Below are 21,342 nucleotides of genomic sequence, written 5' to 3' on the forward strand. Positions count from 1 at the left end.
GCTCTGTCTGAAACTTACATATCCCTCATTTCATAAAAAGATCCTCCCCTTTAAATTCAAAAAATTTTAATGAAAACATATGCACAAGAAAAGATTAAAAGTGTGGTGGCAGGTGCTTATAGTTTAGCTATTCAAGAAACTGAGGCAGGAGGCTCATCTGAGATCAGTTCAAGAACAATTAAATCTTTTTCTTACATAGTTTTTCTAAATTTTCAGTGATGTTTATTTTTTCCAGAACTTGCAAAATACTTTTTAAATTTTTCCCCTTTGGGCAAACAGAAGCAACCACAATACCTTTTTTAAAGCCTCTCCTTTTTTAAGGTAGTAGATCTTTGCTGAACTGTAACTGTTGAAAGTGGAGCCAAGCAAAAAGTTGTCAAGGTCCCCCTTGGTTTAGTGTAATTGTATCCAAGTAACTCTAGCTACCCACAGCCCATTTAGGTCTCCTCTAGATTGCTGAGAGCCATAGATAATTCCTCCTCCCCAAAAGCTTTAATTTCCTAACTTGTACCTTGGAGTCTTGGCTGCTCTGAGCTCACAGGTAACTGTGAAAATATTTATGTCTCTTACTGCATATTGTATCCTTTCAGAAGTAATCAGCGGACTTCATTCTAACATCCTCAGTTATGGTTTCAATCTAGAATGGCCCCCAAAACTTCATGAATTCAGAGGTGGGCTTTTGGAAGGTGGCTGCATCACAAAGGCCATTGACCCAACAGTGGATTCATCTACTAATGAGTTCAGCAGCTGACTGCAGTGTTAAGAGGTAGAGCCAGGATGGAGAGGGTCATTGAAGTGTGATCTGGAAGGGTGTGTGCTTGTCCTGGCTCCTCCTACTCTCTCTGCTTCCTCGGCTCCTTAATGTGAGCAACTTTCCTTCACCCAGAGCTTTCTGTCTTACGGTTTCTGACCCAAACCGACCAAATGTGGACTGAATTTTTTAAAAGCAAATATGAACCATTAGCTAGGCATGGTGGTGGCACACTCCTGTAACTCCAGCACTTGGGAGGCTGGGGCAAAAAGATCATAGGGAGTTCAAGGCCTGCCTAAACCACAGAACAAGTCCTTGTCTCTCTGTCTCCCCCCTCAAAAGCCAAAATTAAACCTCTCTTCCTTTAAGATGGGTATTGGGTACTCTTTCCCAGTGACAAGAAAAGTGACTAAGACATAGTCATTCCCATCTCTATTCTGCTTCCTTAATTAACATAATTAATTGAGATTTGCAACACAAGCAAATAAGTAAGAGGCTAGAGTGGACAGGAGAGTTTATGTGAGAGAGAAGCAATAGCTTGGGATCACCACTGCCAGCCCACTGCAGCTCTAAGAGTTCATGCACTGAGATCTCACCAATTTTATCAACATCTCTTTGGAAGAGTGATATGTGAGAAACACCATCATGAATTAAAGATACTTCTTACTCTTAAGAAGCTCACAATCCAGCAGCACACACATTCAAAGAGCCACAGAGTAAGAGTGACACAGCTTGCTTGGTGAGGCCTCCTGCTAAAGCACTTTAAGGGTAGCACCTGCTTCCTTGAGGTAATTTTTATCCTCTGTGAGCTGAATGGAGCAATGAAGAAAAAGGATGAGTTTTATTTACGCTGCTCTAGAGTAGGGGTTAGCAAACTATGGCTCACAAGTAAAGTGTGACCTTCTTTGGTGTGAATGACAAATTAAGAATGGTTTCTACAGGTTTAAACATTTGAGGGGAAAAAATCTAGGACAATATTTTCTGATACACAAAATTACATAAAATTCAAATTTCAGTGTCCATAAATAAATGAGCACAACTCACTCATGCCACCTTTTGTGCTACAAGGGCAAAACTAAGTAGCTGTGTCAGAGAAGAATGACCCACAGGCCTAAAATATTTTGATTTTTTGTTTGTTTTATTTTTCTGTTGCCTGGGCTCAAACTCACGACCTTGTGCTTGTCAGGCAGGCACTTCAGCCACTGAGCTAAATACCTGGCCCAAGGCCTAAAATATTAATGGTCATGAATGATATCTGACTTCATAAGCAATTTCATCTTCAATGCTAGAGGCCGAAGGTAGTCCACATCTATCTCTTTGCTTTTCCTGGGGTGGGGGGATGGCTATTCACTAACATTTCTGTTCACCAATGCATTAAATCTTACTGGTGAAGGCTTGATGGTCCAACATCACAAACACAACTTTCTTTTGACAGTTCACAAACTAATCTACTTATGTTAAGAATCAAACATTACCTGCATTAGCTGGTCTAGTCCCTATTGGTGTACTTGGTACTCAAAAGACTGAGGCAGGGAGATCTCTAGGAGTTCAAGGCCAGCCTGGGCTACACATTGAGTTCAAGGACAGCCTGAACTGCACAGTGAGACCCTGACACAAAAACCAAGCCAAATCAAACCAAAAACTATTGGTTTGCTTTGTCTTGAGGAGGAGGAATACTGGGGATTGAATACTCAGCTACATCATCACTTCATTTTCAGTTTTCATTTTGAAACAGAGCCTTACTAAGTGCTAGGGCTATGTTCCAACTTGTGGCCCTCCTGCCTCAGCCTCTCACAATTCTGGGAATATAGGCATTTGCCATCATGCCCTGCATCTATATGATGGTTTTATTGAGTTTAGAGGAAACAAAATTTAATCTTAAATTTTTATTTTTAAAAATTTTTTTGTAAGTGCTGTTTGCAGCACACAGTGATTATATTCACCAGGGAGATGGATACATGTACCTATCACACACTAATTCCTTTTATTTCCCCTTTCTTTTCCCCATCTTCCCTTTCTCCATCTTTTTGGTTTTTGATGTGGTTCTTTAACTAAGTATTTTTAAGTTGCCTGTGGTCAAATGTCCTCTCCAAGCTGGCATAAAAGGCTGAGAAACTGTGGAAGTAGAAGTTTTATTCTCACAAATGAAACTCAAGGGAGCATAATTATATCCAGGGGAGCAGTATGAACTCCTCTAAAAGAAACAAGAATCTCGCTAAAGATAACATATGGAAAGGGCTTTACCACAGCTCAAATTGGGTTTTATGAGTCTGAGAAAGGACTCGCAAACATAACTGTTGTTTGAGAATCTATAAAAAATTCTTCAATACTGAAATGATTACCTTTTCATTGTTTTTTTTAAAGCTTTGAAAAAGCTGGATTTTTAATTTTTACAGGGAAATTACATCTTCACCATTCAAGGCAAAACAACACTGTCTTGTATTTAACGCACCTTTCCTTAAGAATCCAAGGTCTTTACAGGTATAACCTCATTCAACTCTAGCAGGTCTGCTAACCACTTAATAACACAAGGTTTTCCTGCTGTATCAAGGAAACCAAGGCAGAAGAGGGGCATGTAGTAAAAACATAGTCACAAAAACTGGGGAAAACCTAGGATAAGATTCTTTCCACACTCTAATTTCTACCTGTCTTCACTTTCTCATGTCGTCTACAATTAGAGATGAAAATGTTTAAATCGTCACAGTTCTCAAAATGCAACTTCAAGGCTGCCCCTTTACGAGTGTACTGATTCAGAGAACTTTTTCCTGAACTCAGTGGCCGGACTCTTCCCTATACAATATCTCTGACAGATCCCGGGAAAACTTACACATGGTAAAAAAGGACCCAGATTTTATTTTCTCTTACTAAGGTCACTATTTCACCCTTTCTTTCTGTTATGAAAACTTCCTACCCAACTAGGGAATAACAGGTTTTTTCTAAATTTCTTAAGCACTCCTAGGGAACAACTAAATTGAGGCATGTTACTTGTTTGTAATCACCCTTAAGAGATTCACTTTTAATTAGCTACACTTAGCAAGTTAAGTATCACATTTTCTCTCATATCACATTTTCTCTATGCTTGACATCTGGAATGTCACCTCAAAGTGTCATGTATTCAGAGGTGGAGCTTCAGAAGGTGACTACATTATGGGGGTGCTATAACTGATGCTGTTAGGAGGTGGGTCACGGAGACTGTGATCTAGAAGGGCATCTCTCCCTCCCTGGCTGCTCCCTTCTATCTCTACTTCCTGGCTGCTGAGTGTGTGCAGCCTTCTTCTGCCCAGGCCCTTCCACGATGCTGTTTCTGCCCTAGAGTCAGCCGACAATGGCCAAAATAAACCTCTTCTCCTTTAACTTATGCCAGGTACCGTAATGTATATCAGCAATGACAAAGTTACAAGATACAAGGGAACCTAAAATATACACACATACATACGTACATACATACATAAAGTAAGTGAGAGATGACAGGTAAAGCAAGATGTAGACTTTTATAGATGGGGAAGGGGATCAGTGAGAAGAGAATAAAGTGAGAAGCTCTGCAAAGGGTGGGGTGGTAGTGATGAAATTTAAGTTATAACAGATTAAATGCATGCAGCAACTTCCCCAAACAAGCCTCATCATTATGTAATATTAACATGCACTAAATAAAATATAAAAAGTTAGAAAATAAAGATTAACTTCTATTTCAAGAAAATTTCCTTTTTTTTTTTTTTTTTAGAATATCTTTAGAAGTTTTTATTCTTGAATTCCTGTCTACTGCTTCCTTTGTTTGCCCAGCCTGTTTATAATGTACTCCTAAGGAAGTCCACAATATCACAGAAGGGTCCCAACAATCTTACACATTCTTAGACTCTTTGGGTCTTTGCTTATTCCTCTGTTCATACAGACCCAGTTCCTAATAATTTAATAGTTTGCCTATATTTAATGCTCTATCTTTTTTGAGGGCATATATAACTATTCCCTCTAGGACTGTCAAAATTCCAAAGCCTGATCAGGCCTACTAGCACTTACTTATTCACAGCATGAAAGCTTCCATGGGTGAAAATACCGTGTAGACCAGTAGCTCTGAGATTCTCAGCTGTGCACATGGCACACGCGCTCAATATAAATGATTAATTTACTTTGGGGAAAAAAAGTTTCAAAATCTAGAAAGCCCATAAAATGTCTGAGAGATAAGAAAAGACAGCATTTGAAAGTCTAAAAAAAATGCACACTACATATTGTGAAGCAGGAAGAAAATATTCAAATGGAGAGGGGAACAACAGAGGGAGTGGGGGAAAGAAGGAAAAAGTTTAAAAAATAAGAAAAGGAAAAAATGGAAACAAAGCTTTTGTAAATCAGAGGGGAAGACGGAATGAAGGGAAGGAAGGGGAGGGGAATGGGAAAAAAAGAATCAATATGTATCAGTACAGGTATAAATTTTCTATGATGAATATAATCATTATGTATATCTAAAATGTACCAATAAAATTGATTAAAAAGTAAAGTGATGAAATTTGGGGATATCATATTAGATAGGAAATCCCACTCTTTTACTGGGGGAAAAAAAGAGTTCAAGGTGTTTGTCACACTTAAAAATGCGTTTATGACTATCTCTCACCACTGTTTTATAATGAGTAAGGGATGGTGGGTGGACGGCCCTAGGTACTTACTGAATATGTATGTTGAAATCAACATGGTGAAAATGATGAAAATCTACACAGAAACATGAGAAAAACATATTCCTAGTTTGGGCATGCCTATACAATGATGGGTAAGCCACCAAATTTTTCTGTGCTCAGAATGGAAAAGCCAGGCGTGGTGGAACAAGTATATCATCTCAGCACGCAGGAAGCTGAGGCAGGAGAAACAAGTTTGAGGCTAGGCTGGGCTACACAGCAGCTTCAATGCTGTTTTGAACTATACAACAAGACCCTGTCTCAAACAAATAATCGAGAAAAAATTCACTAAAGAATACCTATTCGGTATTTAACAAGTTCACTTGTTTTCTCCGATGGAAGTTTGCCTGGGCTTTGCTGTATTTGTAAAGTTGTCATTTCTTTGAGGATTAGTAACTTCTTTACAATACTCCCGAAACAGAACAGTCACTAGCAGTTTAGAATATCTGATAGAAAGCCAGCACATGATAACCCAGACTTAAATAAGCTATAGTAGGGTACCTATTCCTAGGGCCCTTCAGAGTTTTTCCCAGAAGGAATGCTGGACAGAAGTGGAATTAAGTTTCTGACAAGAGCAAGTTCAATTCTTCTACTCCTTTGGGATGACTCAGGACAATTAATGCTCTAGAAGCAAAGATATAATTGTAGTTTCTGTTTCTATTACAGTTAGTCCTTTCCAAATGCCCAGAGTAAAGTGGAGGGAATTTATCATAACCTACTCTAGTACGTTCACTAAGAATGTCGGAGCTATTATTCAAAACCCCTGGGAAATAGCTTCACTCTGTAATAAAGGTGATTTTAAAGCTTTAGCTTAAATTAGACGTTTATCATATGCTACTTGCGTCCTTTCTTCTTGCTGCTTCTGGAGTCCTATGTTCTTGGCATCTGCTTGCTCCTCCAAACCCCAATCTTCTTTTATTTTTTTTGTCCTTGCTAACTTGCTCATCCCTTGCTTTCTTCCCACCTTCTTCAGCCGCCTCCTTGGCTCTGACTTACTCATCTTTCATTCGGTCACTACGCAAATAGTGGGCTTCTCACGGTACTAGCCTGTGTCTAGCTACGAGGACTCACCTTGTCTTGTTACTTCTCTAATGTGGTGTTTTGTTACATTAGCATCCCTAACCCTATCTCTATCCCAAACCTGCCATTCACCAGGTATATCTCCCTGTGTAACTAGGACACAAACAAAAGTGGGAGGTAGCAACATAAAAGATTTGTAGACTACAATATATACTTTTCATTCTTTTCCTTTTTTTTTTTTTTTTTGATACTGAGATTGGACCCAAGGAGTGCTAAACTACATTTTTAACCTTTTAATTTTATTTTGAGACAAAATCTTGCCAACTTGCTGAGGTTGGCCTTGAACCTGAGACACACACACACACACACACACACACACACACACTCGTCTCAGGCTCCTTGAGTGCCAGATTATAGGTATGTGCCACTGCACCAGCAGTGAGCTGGGAAATTTTAAAACTGACAATGTTAATGTATGTTAAGTTTCTAAGTAAAAGATTCTGAGGGTATACAAAAACCCAAAGCACTTCCATAAAAGGAATATAAATTTTGGACTTGCCCATGTTGGCTATAATAAAATAAACACAGGACTGATGATTAAAGAACATTATAGGATAATAAGAAAGACAGTTACCACTCCCAGGATCCTTTCAAGTACTGACTGCAAGCAAGGCTTTCAGCCTTTATGGACTATGGTTAAACAATGTTGTTCTTTTTTTTTTTTTTTTTTTTTTTTTAAATCAGAACCGGGAGTCAAACTCATGACCATGCGCTTGCAAAGCAGGCACTTATACTGCTGAACTAAATTCCCAGCCCCAATGTCGTTCTTTTTTGTGAAGCGTGTTGGCCTATTAAGTCAAACAAATACAAAAGCTGCCAGAAGGGCAAGCAAGTCCCAGTGAATCCAGAATTAATCATGAGGTCCTGGACTCATATTCTTATGGACTCAGAACAATCTATAGAAACTAGATCTGAAAAGGAAGCCATAATTGTACTCAATGTCAAAGTCCTCTGTGTCTTGAAAAACCCTAACAGTGACACAAGAAATGAAGCAAAAATAACACAAAGAATTTGTTTGGCTTAGAAGACAAAAATCTAAAACTTTTAACTTCCCAATGAAGAAAATAATATAATTACTTTTAAAATAATCATTACAGAGATTTTGAAAAATTTTTTGTTTTTCCTTATACTGAGTTTGGAAATTCTCTACCCATTTCAGCTCAATAATTTAGTAAAAATCTACTCACCATCCCTGACATCTCACTGTGTGAATATATAGACACAGTTCTCACTTTTCTCTACTACTGGATGTTACTTAGGCCAAGGTTAAAATTCTAATGTCATCAACTTCTGAGAAATCAGTTTATATCTTAGAGACTAAAGAAGATGTCAAATATAAGTATCAGCACAAGAAACAACCAGAATGTTTTTTGGATGCTAACAGTTTAAATAGGTCTGAAAAGTGGTATAATTGGGCCCAAGGGTTTAGCTCAATGGCAAAAGCACCTGCCTGGCAAGTGTGAGGTCATGATTTCGATTCCTAGTACCCCCTCACCAAACAAAACAAGTGCTGTAATTGGGACCAGGGATATAGCTCAAAGGCTCAGTACCTGCCTGGCAAGTATGAGTTTATGAGTTCAATCCCTGGTACAATAAAAAAAAAAAAAAAAAAAGCGATGTAACTGCTGGGCGTGGTGGCACATGCCTATAATCCCAGCACTAGGAAGGCCGACAAAGGAAGGATTGCTATGACTTTGAGGCCAGCCTGGATTATATAGTAAGTTCAGGCTAGCCTGAACTACAAAGTGAGACCCCATTTTAAAAACAAAACACTGCTTCATACACTCTAGTATTCCATCCATACACAACATTTCCCTTACAACATCCTCACTGCAGGATTATTCAACTTCTGCCTAAACTATGGTCCTTCCCCTGGGAAACAGGAAATCCTGTTGCATAAGACAACTCATCCCAGTTCCCAATTTGCTTTTTCTTCCTGTAAGATGCTTAGAAAGATAGGGAACAAGGTGTTGCACCACTTTATTATCCTATGCTGCACTTATGCCTGAAATGCAATGCATCGCTCAGGCTAAAGGTGTGGGAGCAGGTTGCTCTGAGATTTTTACAATTAGCCTACAGTGATGGAAGATGATGAAGATGGTTAATAAAACCACTGCTGCAGTCTTTTCAAAAATTGATATAAAATAGTAAGTGCTCAGGCAACAAATTAATACTATGAAATAAAAACTTCAGAGTACTACTGCTTCCAATTCTTAATCATAATCTTGAAAGAAAATGATTTTGTATACTCATTCCAAAACATGCTATGCTTTTGTGGATATTTCTGTGGGTATATTTTATTGTAATACAGAAAAAATACCATGGTATGTTGCTTTTGCAAACATGTATCTTCCTGTATTTTTTTCAATAATTCTTGTTCAGGAATCTTTTGGAATAAACTTAACCTTTAATTTCATAGTTCTAAATATTTCTAAATCACCATCATATCATATGGCAACTAAATGAAACAATGTAAGAAAGACAAACTTTGGGGTATAGAACACTGTATCAGAAATCAATGGGGTAAATAATTTAATGAGCAAACTAAAATAGGAAACAGGGAAGTAGATCTTTTGCAATGGGAAGGGGGCCAAGAGACGGAAGGAGGGAGAAGTGAGGAAAGAGGCAAGTAAAAAAAAAAATTAAGATGTATTATGCACATGTATTCCACCACAAATATCATTATATACTGCAAACATGTACTAACAAAAAATTAGAGAAGGACTGGAGGGGTATAGTTCAGTGACCAAGCACTTGCCTATCACACGTGAGGTCTACCTCAAAACAAGACGTCCACAAAAGTCAATAGGGGAGGACAGCGTGGTGGCTCACACCTATAATCCCAGCACTCCGAGGCTGAGGCAGAAAGATCGTTGGGAGTTCGATATCAGCTTAGGCTACAAAGTGAGCTCAAGGCCAGTCTGAACTGCATAGAGACCCTGTCTCAAATAGACCAAAAAAAAAAAAGGTCAATAGGGGAGGAGGGCATGGTGATGCATGTCTGTAACTTTATCACTCAGGAGGCTGAGGTAGGAGGATTGCCTCAAGTTTGAGGCCAGCCTGGGCTACACAGTGAGTTCAAGGCCAGTCTGAACTACTTAATGAGCACCTGTTTCAAAAAAAAAAAAAAAGTTAGGGGGAAATTATTTTTCAAAGTAATTTAAATGTCTAAAAATATAAAATGTGTGGATGAATTATAGTCCATGAAGCCAGTGGGATATTACATAATGATTAGAAACATGACCATGACACAGTAGCATGACACATGTTAAGCGAAAGAAAGAAGACATGTCACATGGAAACTCAGACTATGAAATATGTTTACTATGAGAGCTAACAGAAAGATCAAAATACTTCTCAGATTTAAGGCCCTCAAAGAGCCCTTCTATTTTCTTTCCCGATTATCCTGGAGACATCAATCTTCTGAACAAACTATCCAGTCTTGAAATTCTTGAGAATTCTTAGAATACCAAACACGTGACTACCCAGCAGAGACAACAACGGATACACAGGAATGAAATAGACTGAGCAAGGAAAGGCGGGACAGCGCCGACATTTTGTCCTAGCTCCAAATGACTAGAAAACTAGGGTGAGTTTTAAGATCATACAGGCAAAGTGAAATGGGAGTCCAAAGAATAGGAAATGATTAAGAACTGGCACTGAAGGAAGAAATGGTCATGTCCCCAACCCGACACAAAGATCCTATTTTAGAAATTTAAAGTCTCATGTTAGCAATAGATATTCTTTGAGTTCATTATCAATAATTTGTCCTAAAGAATTTTATGCATTTATTTCATAAGTACTAATTAATTCACTAAAAGTAAACCTAAGTCATGGCGGCTTTTTATTTTTTTAAAAAGTCTCCCTTATAAGATACACCAAAATATTTCACAAATCACCGGCCTACGATGACAAAGACACTGATGAGTAACACACAAAGCACTAGTGAGTAAGAACACTGATTGCAGGAATTTGGTCCTGTTTGTCTCCAACACAAAGGTTTTTTTATAATGCTGTGGCATCATCTTGGTTCTGAAGCGGTGGCATATACGCTCTGGGCTCTGGCTGCACAAACGTAACTACTGCGTCACATCTGTAGCCGAGAGCTCACCCTGGAAAGACAAAAGGAAAAACGCTTGTGCTTTTCAGCTGGGAAGGAGCCCTAATGTCCATGCTTACATTTACAATGAGACATGAGGAAATCCTATCTACTTTTTTGTCAACTGATCTATTTTAAAAAGAATTTTCTCCCTTTATTGGCTATCCTCAAGGATCATTTTTATTAATAACTTGGTAAAAATCTAAAAATGCAAGTTTATCCAATCTCTAACTTCGTACTGCCACTGAACTACTTACTGCCTACTATATGACAGAACTACACTGGGCCTTGAGGTAAAAAGGGGAAGGTACAAGCTTGGCTCTTAAGTTTATATACAAATACAATTTCTAAGAAGGCATATAAATACCAATAAGATAATATAATCAGGATTTTTAAAAATTAGTAATGATGGGATAAAATGACATTTGAGAGATTTAGGTGCTTTACACCTATTATATAACTACAAAGTATCCCCCCAAAACCCCAAAACATTTCACTGATGGCAGTTTATATAAAAAAGATTTATAGGTTTCAGCTCAGTATGTCTCTATAAAAGCATTGAAGGTCACCTACTGAAATGGCTGTTAACATATATAATTTTGTTTAACATATATAATTTTGTTTCTTAATTATGCCTTAATAAAGCTGATGGGGGAGAAAAAGCTAATGTAAATTTAGAAAAACTTTGTGTCCAGATTAAAGAGTATAGCAATTCATAATCTCCATGTGCAAAGTTACTTCTGCTATTTTAAGAGGAACATCACAAAATGAAAGGTGTCATATATGTGTGCTTGCTAGTGTAGCGATAACAGGAAAGAACCTTACTTTCTGCTATGCAGAAAGACTGAATAAACCGAAAACACATGGGTCTAAAAACGTTTGGAGGTGGATAGTAAATGGGGTAGTACACAATATATCGGATGAATGTCTCTGAATTAATACAGGGAAGTTCAATTATATTCCATGAAGATGAAAATAGCAAATTTTTAATCAATGTCAAGAACTTAAATATGTTATGTTTTTCATCAATGGATTATCTTGAATAATGGTGAAGACTATGGCTAGAAGTAAAGGAGGGATGGTAATCATTAAGAAAATCCTAAAAGCAATTTTTACCCTCAAGAGAAATTTGAAATGTATCTCCAATTTTCTTCCTATTTTGGAAAAAGTTGTGGCTATCCATTAGTTGCAGACAAGAATACACTAAGACAACACCCACCCATCTAAGTTATGTCAAGAGGAGTGAGCGGGCTCAAGGAGCAGTAAAGGGGCCAGGAATCGCCACTGAACGTCATATAAAAACTAGAAGGCTTCCTGACTTTTGGATGATTGTCAGAAAATACTCTGGAGAGAGATCCACGACAGCCAGCCTACTGTGTGTGCCACTGTGCCAGCTGGCTTGACACTGCCACAGAGCTCTCCTATCCCTCAGGTGACATGGGCTGATGCACCAGTCTCAGAGCTAGGATCTTCTTTACAGTCCCCTTCTATTACTCCTTGCTTTTAGTGCACAAATAATGCCAAAATCTCAAGACCACAAATTTTTGTATTTTAGGAAAGTTCAACACAGCAAAGATTTGATTCCTATGTAATGAGCTGGTGAGATTTTGAGGGGCTCCTTTTCTGACAGAACTAAGGCTCAGAACAGGTGCAGTTCCACCAAGCAACATGTTCAGCCTTGTTTTGCTTTTTTGAGATGTGGTGGCCTCAAGCTCTTGGGCCTAAGAAATACTCCCACTCAAGCCTCCCAAGCTACTGGCACAACATGTGCCACCATGTGTGCTTACTTGGCTCATTATTAGAAAACCAAGATTGGCCTGATTTTCTGGGTCTATCTGGAAGGATTTATAGTATAAATGCTGTAACTTGCCTGGTCCTTTGCCCCAGTTAGGCTGGATTAAGTATGTTTCTACCTATGTCTTATATTTGTGAGAGATGCATGAACATACTTAAGTGGGCTGTGATAGTCATCACTGTGAAACATGCAATTCAGAACATTATGAAACACGGAGAACATAAAGAGAAACAACAATTAAAATTTAATTCTGAAACACCAGGGACAATAAGCCTTAAAGCATATATACACATCCACGAGCTCAGTTGCCAGTCTCACATTTTATGCCAGGAAAATTGTATGTTTAAGGATACAATCAGTCAAGAAATGTATCAAGAGGCTACTTACTGTAAACAAAGACTGACACACTAAGTTTAATGACAGACAAATACTCATCATGTCTCCCTAGATTATAACAATGGCTGATTATTGCCATGGTCAGGTTATTAAACTTCAATAATGTCCAATGCTCCATATATAATTCTATAGCTGCTGGGTGTTATTCAAGCAAAATTCCTTCAATATTATCTTCAAACCATGCTTCTTTCACATAAAAGTGGCACACCCATGGAAGCATAAAAGCAGAGACACCTCTACAAATGTCAACTAATGAAACTAGCTAGGAAGGATTTCATCTTTTGAGTAGTGATCTAAAAGGGCAGCCTATTTAGGGCTAGTACATTTGCTTGGTCAAAATAGTTTTCTGGAGGCTAGTATAATATTTTAGAAATCACAGCTTTTGGTAAACAGCAGCCATTTGAAAAATTACAAACTTAATTTTAAAAAATATCCAAAGGTGCCAGGCATAGTGGCACATACCTGAAATCACAGCTACCTGGGAAGATAAGGCACAAGGAACACAAGTTTGAGATCAGCCTGTGCTATTTGACAAGATCCTCAAAAGGGCTGGGAACGTAGCTTAGTAGCAGAGCAAAGTCCAAGATGCTGAGTACAATCCCAAGTACCTTAAAAAAAAATTCCCAAACTTATGGATAGCTCTTGCATGCTAATAAAAACAATAGATAAAAGACAGTGTTGTGGTGTATTAGAATGTGTCTCAATACATTAAGACTACAATAATTGCCAATTAGCAATCTTTCCTCCCTTCTTTTTGGTATACATAAAGAAATGAAGAATAAGTGGGTACTGTGGCAGATGCCTGTAGTCCCAGAACTTTTTTTTTCGGAGACAGGATCTCATTTAGTTCAGGCTAAATGTAAATTCACTACGTAGGCCATGCTGGCCTCAAACTTGTGATGATCCTCTTGCCTCAACTTTTCCCAACACTCTGGGAGAGACAGAGGCTGGAGGATTGCAAGCTTGAGCCAATTTGGGCAACCTAGTGCCTTAGTGAAACCCTATCTCAAAGTAAAAAGACAAACTTTAAAAAGGCTGGGGCTGTACCTCAGTGTGAAAGACGTGGATTGAAGCCCAGTACAAAAAAAAGAAAGAAAGAACTATCAAAAAGCAAAACACCCTACACATGTATCTGTAGCAACTGAAAACATTCAAAGGTTGATCCATGGGAACAGTCAGGGATCACAGAGCACCAGTCAACTTAATCATCCCCTAGGAACAAAAGAGCAAGAAGATTCTGGGTGCCTATCCCGCCAGCAGGTCTGGTAAAGAGGGTAGATAAACCAAATTTTAAAATGTGCCTATTTTAGGGCTTCCAAGTACAATGTACACTCAGTGGAGGAGGTAAAAAAAAGGAAAAATCTTGACTTACCTGCACTGCCAAGTTGTTTATAATACTTGTACTCTACATGAAGCTGTGGAGCTCGTGATTTTATTGGTTCCTGAAACCCAAAGAGAATCAGACTTAGGCAAATGAAACTTTCCAATTCTAGATTCTCAGAGTAAAAAAAGGGCTAATATCTACACATGATAGTCTGTTCTTGCCATAATTTGTCTTGAAAAATCATCACAAACTTACTCTGATTTCTAGGAAAGTCAACATCTACACACTTAGTAGGACAGCTATGATCAAAAATAGAAAATAAGTGCTGACAAATGTGAAACTGGAACCCCTGCACACTGCTAGCAGAAATGCAAAATCACGCAGCTGCAAGAGTAAATGTTATATCAATTCTTTAAAATATTAAATTCAGTGATTCCACTTCCAGATATATAGAAACCAAAGAATTGAAAGGAGGGACCGAGTACAGTCTAACTCATAGAAAGAGAAAATACAACCGCTTGCCATGGTTGGAAACAGGAGGAAAGAGGACTAATGTTTCATAGGAACGAAGTGGAAGCTGAGGAAAATAAATGTCATGGTTTATGTCTGTGTCCCCCAGGCCTCATGAGTTTGCATTGTGTATTTGTGATGGTTCATTGTCTAGTGCTTGAATTGATGGTGTTAGTGCTCCACCCACAAAGGGGTGGAGCCAGGATGTGATGTAATGGCAGGAAGAAGGTGTGCCTTGCTCTTTGCAGGTTAGGATTGCTGTTTTGCAGCCGCCATGAACTGCGGCCCAGCCATGCCCGCCTGTCTTGGAGCCAACTGAGTGTGGACTGAAACCTTCAAAAACTGTAAGAAATAAACCTTTCCTTTCCCAACTTTGGGCTTCAGTGATTTTGTCTCAGTGATGAAGCATAAAGTAACTAAGACAATGAAGTTTTGGAGACAGATGGTAATAATGGTTGTATAACAATTCTAATGTACTTAATAATACAGATATACCTACTGACAAAAATTAAAATGGTAAACTCTAGCTATCTCTTATTTGATATTTTCAAATCTTCTCATCCACAGTGTGGGTTGCTTTTTTAGTCTGTCCTTGGATACATGGGACTTTTAAACTTTGTTCAAGTTTAATTTACCTATTGTTTTTTATTTGTTGCCTGTGATTTTGGTGTTATATCCAAGACACCACTGCCAAATCCATGGCCACAGTGTATTCATCAATATTTTCTACCAAAAGTTTTATATCATTAGACCTGACATTTAGATGTCTGGTCCACTGTGAGTTGATTTTTATAGTGTAAGATAAAGGTCCAACTTCATTGTACCAAGTAGGATAAAAAAATGTAGTGCTGGGCTGGGGATGTGGCTCAGTGGTAGAACTGTTGCCTGGCATGCACAAGGCCCCAGGGTTCGAGCCCCAACACCACCAAACAAGCAAACAAACAAAAATGCACAAGGGCTGGGGATTTAGCTCAGCAGCCTGCCTGGCAAGCACAAGGTTGTGAGTTCAATCATCAGTACCAAAAAAAAAAAAGTGACTTCAACCAACTCCCCACAATGTGTGCAAAGGTAGTCAAGTAAATACTTTAAGAAGTGAAAGAAACAGCGCCCCCCCAAAATATGTCCTCATCCTCTCCACATCCTGCTCTTTACCAAAGTCTAAATGATTATGAAAAGTACATAATTTGAAACAGTTCAGGACATTCAAGACAACTGTGATAGCACAACTAAAGAGACTCACAAAACAGGAGTTCTAGAACCACCTCAAGAAGTGGCAAGAATGACTGTAAATGTGTTCAAAGCAGGGAGACTACTGTGAGAGATGCAGGACAGTGTGTTTTTTATTATAATTGATTTTCGTTTTTTGTCTTTTTCTGTTTTACCAGTACCAGGGATTGAACTCACGACCACACACTTGCAAGACAGGTGCTTATGCCGCTGAGCTAAATCCCCAAACCCTATAATTGATTTTCAAAATTTAAGCATTCACATTTTTTAAAAATATCACACCTCTACGTGGAGATACAGTTTTCCCAGCACCTCTATTCGAAAAAATTGTTATCATTATTAATATTTTTTTTCCCAGTGGACTGTCCTATTTGTTCTACTCCAAGGAAGGAGATTCCAGAGCTTCCCTTGATAATCCATGCCTGGTGTTTAACAAGTTTCATGGTTTAGAAGAATTTTATATTTAGTTTAAATATATTAATGAAACAAGTTTATTTCTTGTATATCCTCAGTAATAAGATAAAATGGTTCCTCATAATCTAGGAACACTTTATTTTCTTCAAACAGCAAAAACAACTTCCTGCACCACCACAACTTAAATTCATTTAACTTTTCTGTTTTTTAAGTCAATTATTTTATTAATTCTTTGAGGACTCGTTCCTAAATCCACTTGAAATTTTCTGCATTTTTCTTAAGATGTAGAACCCATAAGGGGCTGGGGATTTAGCTCAGCGGCATAAGCGCCTGCCTTTAAAGCAGGCAGTCGTGAGTTCGATCCCCGGTACCAAAAAAAAAGGAAAAACCAAAAAAAAAAAAAAAAAAAAGATGTAGAACCCATAAACCATAGATTCACACATTTCCTTAAAGTTTTCAGTTTATCACCTGCTTTTAGTAAGGTCGTATCTGAATCAACTTAGGTAGACTGGAATATTTCATATCACTGAGAAGCTTTATGAAACAAACTACTCGTTGAGTATAAAATCAACAATCATTATACTTGGCAAGTTTCTCAAGATTCTCAGTCAAAAGAAAAGTGAGACTAGTACAGTAACTATCTTCTTCACTGCTTTTCAGATAGAAAAGGATCATCCAACTTATCACAATCAAAGCAGTCAGTTACAGAATTTTTCTAATAGCAAAGTCTCTACCAATAATTTCAGGAGCACCTAAACACAAATAATGATGACAAATCAACATGGAACTAAAGATTGATTGAAACACTAGGAACAGGACTATTGTTTCTGGAGAAATGCTTGTTAGATTATGACAAACCACAAGAGGATTTAAAATCTTTCCTTAGACACACTATTCTCAAACTTCATGCTGTACATCTTAGTAGGAAATAGTCTGATCTTGGAAACTAAATGAAAAAAGCAGCAACACTTTAGCTTTCCAGGCTTGTAAACTGGCATATACCTCACATACATACAGATAGATGTAAGGGGCTTTTTATCATAGGTGTAGAATTACACCCTCAGCCAACCAGTGTACCACATGGCTGTAGCCTACTCAGCCAACTAGGAGCTTTGATGGAAGCACTAAAGACAGAGCCTTGTGCAGTCCATACCTTAGAAAAGGCAGCAAGATTAGCAACTGGAGAGAATGTTTCATACTAGATGAAAGGATTCATTATATATCCTCTTAGTGTGTGTGTGTGTGTGTGTGTGTGTGCGCGCGCGCACTTGTCTGTTTGTTTTGGTACCAGGGATCAAACTCAGGACCTTGCACTTGCCAGGCAGGTGCTTATGTCACTGAGCTATCCCCAATCCATTTTGTACATTTTTAAAAGTTCTTAAAAACCCAAGAAGCCAGGTGTGGTAGTGCATGTCTGTAATCCCAGAACTCAGGAAGCTGAAGCAGGAGGATGGTTGTGAGTTCAAGATCAGCCTAGGCTAAAAGTGAGCTCAAAGCCAGCCTGAACTGCACAAGGAGACTATCTCAAAAAGATACACACACACAGCACCTAAGAAACGAGAACCCACAGTGATGATCCAAACAAAGTAGAACTGTAACAGCAGTAGCAGGACTTCCTTGTATTTCTGCACCAGATGTTGATCACATTTCCATATAGGGCTGGCCGGTTGCCAGAATGGCGGGTACTCTGGAACACACATGCCTGCATGAAATTCTAAACCAACAGCAGATGGCTACCTCATAGGAGTGCAATGCTTAAGACAAATGTTGCTGTGACTGTGAAAGGAGCTTGATTACCATCCTCGTAACTCCCTTGGAGAATAAACCCAAAAGCAAGAGAAGAGGACCACAGACAAGATGGTTACTCTCTTAGATATCTTTATCTAAAAAGAGAAATACAGCACTAAGACACATCATACTAGATGATTTCAACTCTGTTTTTTATTTGTTTGGTTTGGTTTTTAGGTCTGAAAATAATGCTTCACACTTGCTACACAAGCATTCTATTACTGTTCTGCACCCAAGCCTGTGCTTTTAATTATTAGCCATAAACAAATACAAGTTTAATAAAAGGAAAGTGAAATATTATAGTCAATCATGTCCACAATATGTTTATAAGATTTTCTACATAAATCAACTACTATGAAATATGTAGAAGAAATCTAGATAAAAACAACTGTCCCTAATAGTAAGCCTCAAAAGAAGTCTTGATTTACAAAGGCATAGTAACAAGTATACAGCAATGAGACAAAATGTTAAAATGTTCTAAGGACTGCTTGCTTCTTCCTGTCAGTAATCCAAATAACCCAAGATTATTCTGTAGGAGCTATACCCAGGCATATAATAATAAAAATTCCAGAAATCCAATATAAGAACAGAATACTAAAAGCCGTCAGAGACAAGAAACAGATCACTTACAAGGGAACACCCATCAGAATTACAGCAGGCTTCTCGGCACAAACCATCAAATCCCGAAGAGCATCGGGGGAAATAATTCAAGCTTTGAAAGATAACAACCTCCAGCCAAGATTAATATATCCTGTACAACTGTCCCTAGAAATTGATGGAAAAACAAGGTGCTTCCAGGATAAAGAGGAACTAGGGGAATTTGCAACCACCAGTTCAACTCTACAGAGAATACTGCAGGATATTCTAAAAAAGAAAAATACCAAGACTTCAGAAACAGTAGCAGCGAGGCCACAATGAATGGAGCAGAAAGCAAAATGAAGAAGACAAACTGAAAACAAACAACAGAAAAAGAACTCAACAGAAATGAGGCAGAGAAGATTGGATGGTAGGAACAGCTATTTTGGAGAAAACAAGACATCATAATAGCTAGTGCTGATTTAGTATCATCTTGCTTTGAAATCCCATCAAGCTTCAGTCTTAACAGGTTGTACCTTATTGTATTTTATTATATGTGATAATATAAGCAAAAACTTTTATAGACAAGATTATACAGAAACCATTGTTCATTTTCTGATGAACAATTGTTCTGATAAACATTGTTCATTTCTGATCTTGTGTTGGAACACTATTTTGCTTAAATGGTTAAGCTTTGACCTGCGCTGTTTTGTTGTTATGCCCTCTTTTATCTCAGTCTCCTTTTTTGTAATTATTTACTTTTTTATTTTTATCTTTTTAATTAAGGGAAAAATAAAAAAAATAGGATACATTATAGTAACCCACTTTGATTTCCTATTAACTTGATTTGAAATCCTGTATAGCCCTCACCATCTTGCTTTGACTGATTTTCCTCTATTCTGCTTTGCTTGGTAGTACCAAGTTCGAAAGTATAGGCAACAACTGTAAAGACAGTATGATGCATTATGACGCCCATTCCGATTGACTATTATCTTCTTTTAAAGTCCTGTAATGTCTCCAATGTTTTGGTTTTATTGGTTTTATTCTTTACTGTTTTGTTCAATTTTATTATAACTGATGATATAGGCAATTCTTTTTAAGATAGCAAGAGGCAGTATGGTAACCATTGTTGATCACCTTGTATTTTGTTTTTACATTATCTATTATGTCCATCCTTTTGATTTGACTGACTCTGTTCTGTTATGTCACATTTGGTTTTATTCTCTTCAAAAAAAAGTAGTAAGAACTGTGGGAGTAATAAAACCCAAAATGTGTAATAGTCATTGTACAAAAGAAAGGAAAAGAAAGTGCTCTAAAGAATATAACTGCATATATATTTAAGTGTATAAGATAGATAACCATATTACTAAGTTTTGTTGGATCATTGAATGAAACTGTTTCCAGTCTCACTGTTTGAAAGTCCACTTTATACGCTTTAATTTTGTAACTTGAGGCTGGGGATTTAGCTCAGTGGCATAAGCGCCTGCCTTACAAGCAGGCAGTCATGAGTTCAATCCCTGGTACCGATAAAAAGGAAAAAGACAAAAAAAAAATTTTTTTTTTATAACTTGAACAACTATTTCTAAGATAACAATATGTAATATATTAACTAGTGATTTAACTTTCAATCAGAGAACCTATGTGACCTGTATTACCATATGCATTCCCTCCCTTATGCCTTTATTTCTCCACAAAACTTCCAAGTCAAAACATTTGAGTGCTGGGTTCCATGCAAGTTGCCTGCTCTGACCCCTGCTTGCCATCCATCCCTTCACTGAGAAAAACAATCCGATCTATCAGCACAAGATACACTAATTCCTCCACAATCTAACAAGCTCAGTGAGAGCAGGGACCAAGCACAGAACAGGAGTGAAGGCAGTAAATGTGAACGACACTCAGTCAGCATAGGATTGTTTCCCTAACCATTAACTCCTCTGGTTTGCAACTAGTAAGACTGAAACCTACCAGTAGATCCTCTTTACTAAGAAGACAAGTAATTGCAGTTTCACAAGAACTAATCATATGATCATTATTTTACATGACAAGAAATGGTTTTGAATCACCCTAAATATATATAAGACAAGGAACTGTGTCTTCCAAAATTATTACTCTTCAATAATCACAAGCTTATTCTCTTTCAAAAATAAGGTTCTGCTGGGCATGGTGGGAGGCTGAGGCAGGAGGTCAGGACAAGCCTGGCCTACATAGTGAGTTCAAAACCAAAACAGAGTAAGGACTGAGACCTTGCCTCAAAAAACTAAAATAAATAAAATAAGTTATTCTCAATGATTAGTTAGGATATTCATAAGATCAGTACTGAACGCTGCTTCTAATTTGACCACAAGGATTTTCATGCCTGATAAGATTTTCTAGACCACAACTAGCCAATCATATTTGGTTTTCATCAAAGTACCATCAACACCTTGCATTTTATTTTATCTTATTTTATTTTAATTTTGAAGGTAGTAAAATACACAGAACAAGACAGAATAAAGCCAACTGAGACCATGTAGTGAAATTGGTACAGAATGGTACAGAACTTCACAGGAGGTTACCAGGATAACAGTAATAGGTATCACAGTGTATTTCATTATCTTTACAACAGTTGTTCCTTCAATCACGTATATCAAAATAAAATGAAATACAGAACATTAAAGAATTTATCAAAACAGAATATTGAATAGAGCAGTACTATTAATCAGAATAGAGCAAAACAGTAAT

At 37.7% G+C, this 21,342-nt stretch overlaps 1 protein-coding gene across 12 annotated transcripts in view; it reads right to left on the reverse strand.

Annotated features, from left to right (window-relative positions):
* Csnk1g1 (casein kinase 1 gamma 1) overlaps positions 1-21,342 on the reverse strand; it is a 166,309-nt gene that overhangs the window by 62,795 nt on the left and 82,172 nt on the right. For all 12 annotated transcript variants that reach the window (XR_010050045.1, XR_010050044.1, XM_063256946.1 and 9 more), the window contains one exon: positions 14,155-14,224. Coding sequence is in view for 8 of the 12 variants with exons in the window: in XM_063256946.1 (XP_063113016.1) it covers positions 14,155-14,224 (70 nt within the window). In the remaining 4 variants the exon portion in view is untranslated. The remainder of the gene's footprint in view (positions 1-14,154; positions 14,225-21,342) is intronic.

Source organism: Cavia porcellus, unplaced genomic scaffold, assembly GCF_034190915.1.
Source record: "Cavia porcellus strain 051 isolate PalLab524CR breed Dunkin Hartley unplaced genomic scaffold, mCavPor4.1 scaffold_10, whole genome shotgun sequence".
NCBI classification, from domain to species: domain Eukaryota; kingdom Metazoa; phylum Chordata; class Mammalia; order Rodentia; family Caviidae; genus Cavia; species Cavia porcellus.